Below are 6,490 nucleotides of genomic sequence, written 5' to 3'. Positions count from 1 at the left end.
ATACATTTGATTGAGAGCTTATTCGTAAAACAATTAATAAGATATATTATACGCATAAAAAATAATTCAATTAAAAACTGCATAATACTACTATGAAGTATCATATTATTTTATTTAATTAATACTAGTAAAACGTTGGCAATGCATATAAAATTTTAGTGAAAGTAGAACCCTAAAAGTGAGGTATAAACTTTGCGACAGCATTCCTACTCTTAAGCTACTAGTCAGAATCCTTTCTTGTAACCCAAAAATGGCTTCCATGATTTTCTCCGATTGTTCAACTGCTCGTCTTCTTCCTCTTCGCTGCCACCTTAGCTGTACCGGTCTTTCCTTTTCTCGCCGGGTTTCTCTTCCTCTCACTTCCTCAAGCCTTTTCTTACCTTCTCTCTCCTTCCAACCTCATGCTTCTTCAACTTTTGTTTCAGGTATTAATCGATCATCCCTTTTCTTTTTATTGCTTATTTGCGTCCTTTCAATTCTGGGTTTTCCTTCTTTTTATGTAATTCCTTTGGTTATTCACTGGCGCATTTTATCGAACACCTTTAAGGCTAATTGAAGTTTTCGATGCAGGGATGATTTCCGATTGTCTTTTTTCATTGGTGTTTGTTTTCCTGTTGAATTTGAATTGGGGTTGTGGAATTTGATGGGGTTTAGCATCAAATTTGCTTACTTTATCATTTTTACTCCCAAAATTTAGGTGTTAGGTGTTTATTTCATTTGCAGGTGAATTTCATAGTTTAATTCATCTGTTTGTATATCATTGTTCCTTGAAAGTAAAATAATAATGGAAAAAATATAGGATGTGAATCATGTAATGTGTAGACGTTTGTGTATGATGCTGATTTTCGGAGTCATATTTAATTGGCTATTGCAAGTTACTCTTTTTATGATAACGTTGATTGATAATTGAAATGCTGTTGTCATACTTCTTAAATTTTCATTTGATGATTCATTGTAAGCTCCTATTACAGCTAATATGGCAACCGAGAGTTCTGCAAAAATTATTGATGGTAAGGCGGTGGCGAAGCAAATTAGGGAGGAGATAGGTGTTGAAATAGCAAGAATGAAAGAAGCTACCGGTATTGTTCCGGGGTTGGCTGTGATCCTTGTTGGGGATAGAAAGGACTCTGCAACGTATGTTCGTAATAAGAAGAAAGCTTGTGATGCAGTGGGAATTAATTCTTTTGAAGCTCGTTTGCCAGAAGATACAACAGAGAAGGAAGTGCTCAACTCTATCTCTAAGTTCAATGAAGATCCTTCAGTCCACGGAATACTTGTTCAGTTACCTCTGCCTTCGGTATGCTTCTTGGAATGAATGGATCTTCCTGTCCCACATATTTTCTTCTGTTTATGTTGATATTATATCGTAATACTAAGGCTTTTCCTGCTGTTGTTTTGTTGGGAATAATTTAAAAAAGGATAGCTTTAATTTGTCAGTATTATCATGTTCCATGTTAATTCTTTGTGAATTAGTGTAACTATAATACCTTATCACAAGATGGATGTTGCTTAAGGTAGTTGTTACTTGGTAAAATGCGGTTCTTCACTATTTTACCTGCTTGTGTAGTTGTATTGTCCTAATTATGTAGAAATTTTCAGTAGAAATCTGTTCTTGCAGCCACTAAATCCACTACAGTGAAAATAAGGCTTATTTCTCCATTACTCAATAATTTGGTTCTAAATCATAAACTTACGTGGGAAGATGTTTTCACTTAAATTTTTAAGGCTTATTGCTCCATTACTCAATAATTGGATTTTAAAAGGATGCTGACTATGTAGTGTGCACTACAACGATAAGGCATCCATGTAGGTGGCTGTCTAATTTACTAACTCTTTTACCGGTATGTGCTGATAAAAAAAATGCTTTTTGCAGCATATGAATGAGGAGAAAATTTTGAATGCTGTTGGAATTGAAAAGGATGTTGATGGATTCCACCCTTTAAACATTGGCCGTCTTGCAATGCGGGGCAGGGAACCCTTGTTTGTCCCATGTACACCCAAAGGATGTATTGAGTTGTTGCATAGATATGGAATTCAAATAAAAGGGAAAAAGGCAGTTGTGATTGGCCGCAGCAATATAGTTGGGATGCCGGCTGCTCTTTTGCTGCAGGTAAGTTTAAATTGTTAGTTCATATTTTTTTCATGTATGCGTGAAATCAATCAAATCATGTTTTGTTGAACATTTCTTTCTATCCAATATGACCTTTAGAACACTTACTGTTTGCAGAGGGAAGATGCTACTGTTACTATAGTTCATTCTAGAACAAACAATCCCGAGGATATTGTAAAAGAAGCAGATATTATCATTTCTGCTGTAGGACAAGCAAACATGGTTAGGGGTAGCTGGATCAAGCCTGGTGCTGCTGTCATTGATGTTGGGATCAATCCAGTTGAGGTAAACCTGCAACATCTTATGTGCTCAACTACCTTCTTATTGGGCATGTTGTAATTTTAAATTTCCATTTAGTAGAGATTAGAGAATAGATTTATTAGCAGTTTATGCAAATTTCATGAATTAACAAAATAAAATATGAATGGTTAATGTGCGTTATAATGATTAGAAGTAAATCAGGAAGTGTCACCAATAATCCTAATTTAAATCAATAGAACTTATACTTTAAAATTTTAGTTTGTCAGTTTAAGATAGTGTCAAATATTTTTGCTAAGATATTTTATGCAACAACAGGATCCAGCAAGTCCTCGAGGATATCGTTTAGTTGGAGATGTTTGCTATGAAGAGGTTGTCAAGGTTGCTTCCGCTGTTACCCCTGTTCCTGGAGGCGTTGGTCCAATGACCATTGCTATGCTTCTTTCAAATACTCTCAGCTCAGCAAAAAGGATGCACAATTTCAGCTGATAATAGTGTTGATAGTTTCAGATTAGGAAGGTAGAAAGCAATTTACATGTTAGCCCGATTGCTTTGCTACACCTTATTTTTGCCCCCCTAACTGTAACAGCAACAAATAACAATCCAAGAGAAGCAGCACAATCGATAATCTGCTAATAAATCTATTCTCTAATCTGCTATTTAAAACACGACAAAATTACCAAAATAAACTAGAAACTTTATTAAAGAGAAAGAAAGGAAAATAAGATAAAATAAACACGAAAATGACTCTAAAACTACTCCCTAAGAGTGACATAAATGTCACTCATCAAATTCCCCCAAGCTAAACCTTTGCTCGTCCTCGAGCAAAGCTAAGGCAAAAGAGAACAAGATGGAATTATTAAAGGCAAAAGAAACAAAATAGAAACAAAGAAAAAGAATGTACACTAACTCACTGTCGTAGGAATCACGGATGCATTTAGCGTATGCATCAAGCCCTTTAAACCCCTATGTCGCCAAAGAGGACGAGTAAGCTCTCGTGAGGGTTTCCTAAGAGCTTACCCCACAACTCTTGACAAAACATAACATTCAAGGCAAAGGTGAAATCAAGAAAACTCGAGTTTTGATATTTCAAACCAAACACAAACAATGGGCTAAATGCACAAGAATACAAACCTTTCTAGACATTAAAGGTAGCCAAGCAAAAGAATAGTTAAGGTTGGTACACACATAAAGCATGCAAAGGGTAGAGAACTTAGAGGGACTTACACTCCTCCTTATCTCCAACCAAACTCCCGCATCCTCACTAGTTTTGCATCCACTTTTAAGGTGATATCTCGAGATTCCTCGAAGGAATCGAAAGAAATAATCAATGAAAAACATTTAGGCTACCCGACATCTTGGCATTGATAGCTCGCTCAATAGGCTTGGCTTGATTACCCTCCATCGGTAGTAACTAAACCTCACTAAGGTCAAAAGGTCTTAAAAGGGTTGAAACATTTAGGCTAGGGTAAAGGGTGTGGAAATAAATTTGGAAATTGGTGGTAAACTTAGAAGTGAAGCAAGGTTGATCATTCCTCAATTCAAACTCAATAAACTACCAACTTTCAAATCAAAAATTCTAGCAACTCTTCCCCCAAGCTTATTCTTTTTCAACCAAACAACAAATATTTTTGTATTTTCTCGATATTTTCTTCCCCTTTTTTTTTTCATTTCTTTTTATTCTTTGCTCTCGCCTCTTTTAACTTTGAGCGGCTTTTTCTTTCATTTCCTTTATTTTCTTTTCATTTACTCAAACCATTCAACATAACAAAAATAATCTCAAGTACCAAAATTTGAGTTTTTCACTTCTTTTTCATTCTTTTTCTCACTTTCATTAACCAAAAATACAAGTCAAGTCCCAAGAATGCTTCACAAAAACTAAAAAAAGTGAAAATAAAGCAAAGGTCCATTGGTTTGTAATGTGGTTATGCCAAAGAAGGGAAAATGGCTCAAATTGGGTTACTAAATGAGCAAATGCAAAAGAAAAATAAAAGAAAAGAAAAGAAAATAATAAAACAAAACAAAAATCCTAATTGCCTTCGTCTTCCCCTAGGTTGGTTCGGTCTCGATCTTGGGTAGATTAAGCCAAATTCTCGATATAAGCTAGCAATGCCAAGGATCCAAACGCCACACATGCAAGAAATGTAGAAGGCTAGAACAAAATAGACACATTCTCACAAAAAAGACGGTAGTGGAGTAGCAAAAATCACCTTTAAAGCTTCAACTAGCTAGAGAGCGACAACCATCTTACCACAAACCAAGTGAGCTAAGGTCTCATAGCCCTTAAGTTCTACTACCTTGGCAATGTTATATGTGTGAACCAACCTCGACATTCAAGTGCACGGAAACCTCTAACAACTAGCAAAGAGGGTATTCTAGGTGCTAAAGCCCAATTATGTCCAAGTTTAAAACAAAACATTTTGAAACTTGCCTTGAATGCCATGGAAAGACACTATACACACAAATATTCACAAAACCAACAATACTCAAGAATGCATATACAATAGTGCAATATGAAAGCATGATCAATCAAAACTACATATACCAAAAGTCAACTCAATAAGGCGCTCATGGCCATCCAAACATAGAAAACCAATCTCAATAATAGACTTTGGCAAGTATGAGAGAAATAAATCAAGCAATCATGAGACTATGGATTAAGAAACCACCAAGAGATATAGATAACCCCCCAATGCTAGCGAATAGCTACTCCCCCAAGCTAGAATGGAGCATTGTCCTCAATGCTCAAAATAAAGGCACAAAGGGTGGGTGGGAGGGGAAGGAAGAAAACTCATTCACACAACAATTCATAATCATACAATCCAAATGCAATTAAGAAAGAAAATCCAAGATGAGGGAAGAAGGAAAGAGTAAACCAAATGTGAGGTGGGTGTTGAAACCCGCAATTGAGCACATTGTCCACAATTTCATCTAATTCCTCGTCTTTATTGCTTTTCCAAATGCAAGCAATCATTGGTGTGCTTCGTCTCAAGGAGCTCAATCCAAAATCTTTGCACATGAGTATATGCATCGAGTACCTATACACATAGACAAGAGAGTAAACAAAAATGAGAAACACAAAAGAAAGAAAAAGAAAGCAATAAAACACGGGTTACTTCCCGCAAAGGCCTGCTTAATGTCCAAGCATGACCAATCTAGTAAATAACCCGACAAAGAACGCAATAACTTGTCATATGCACCGGAAAACATATCAAGAAATAGAGCATACGCGATGCTCATATGACAAGCAAACATAAAGTACAAGGAGACTTTATGCTTGAGAGAAGGGAGAAAAGAAAAAGTAAAAGAATCAAAAGAAAAATCAAGAAAATAAGAAGAAAAAGTAGAAGAAGAAAAAGAAAAATCCTCACAAAAATCTTTTTGGTTGGCATTATAACTCTTTTCCTCATCAACAATGAAAGGGTTAGGGGCTTTGGAAGCTTGAAAAGGAAGAGGATCCCTAAGAGGTTCTTTGAGAAAAGAAGGGAGGAACATAGGATAGTAGGAGATATGGTTAAACCTTTGGGAAAAAGGTGTATGAGAAAGGCAAAAAGGGGTAGCTAATCCCTCATCACAAGATCTCACATCACTAATGAGGGAATGAAAATCAATCATGGAATCCTCAAATGAAGAACCCTCATGTTCTACATCTCCCTCAAGCTCAAAAACTCCAAAGTAATCAACCTTATCCTCCTTTTCACCACAATAAACAACCTTTCCTTCTACTATCTCAAAATCAAGAGTGAATGGGGGCAAATTTCTCTCAAACTCATCTCTTTCTAATGAAGCCTTATCAATGAACTCACTCATAAGGTTATGGGCTACCATTTGAAACTCAAGAAATATTTGGGCCATAATCTCAAATGAGTCCAAATCATCATGGATAGACGAGTCAAAAGCTTGCTCATTGGAATCATCTAGGGGACTATGGGGCACACCTTTAGAATTCATGCAAAAATCGGATGCAAAATGAGAAAGAGCACGCACTTCATCATCATTAGAATGTACCTCATTACATTGAGTTATAGAGGGAGGGGAGTTGAAATCATGCATTACATGGTCACTATGGGGAGCATCAAGCACATCATGGGAATTCATATTAGACAAATCATGACAATTAGC

The 6,490-nt window shown here is 36.2% G+C and overlaps 1 protein-coding gene across 1 annotated transcript; it reads left to right on the top strand.

Annotated features, from left to right (window-relative positions):
- Positions 1–166: 166 nt before the first annotated feature.
- Positions 167–3,599, top strand: LOC145639555 (bifunctional protein FolD 4, chloroplastic-like). Its single transcript, XM_081690826.1, has 5 exons — positions 167–425; positions 972–1,297; positions 1,874–2,110; positions 2,228–2,395; positions 2,687–3,599. The coding sequence occupies exons 1-5, from the start codon at positions 251–253 to the stop codon at positions 2,855–2,857; spliced, it is 1,077 nt and encodes a 358-aa protein (XP_081546952.1). The 5' UTR covers positions 167–250; the 3' UTR covers positions 2,858–3,599.
- Positions 3,600–6,490: the final 2,891 nt, after the last annotated feature.

This window comes from Chenopodium album, chromosome 7 (genome assembly GCF_948465745.1).
Source record: "Chenopodium album chromosome 7, dcCheAlbu1.1, whole genome shotgun sequence".
Lineage (NCBI taxonomy): Eukaryota > Viridiplantae > Streptophyta > Magnoliopsida > Caryophyllales > Amaranthaceae > Chenopodium > Chenopodium album.
The sequence above is the reverse complement of the archived record's forward strand: the minus strand, read 5'-3'. Positions and strand labels throughout refer to the sequence as shown.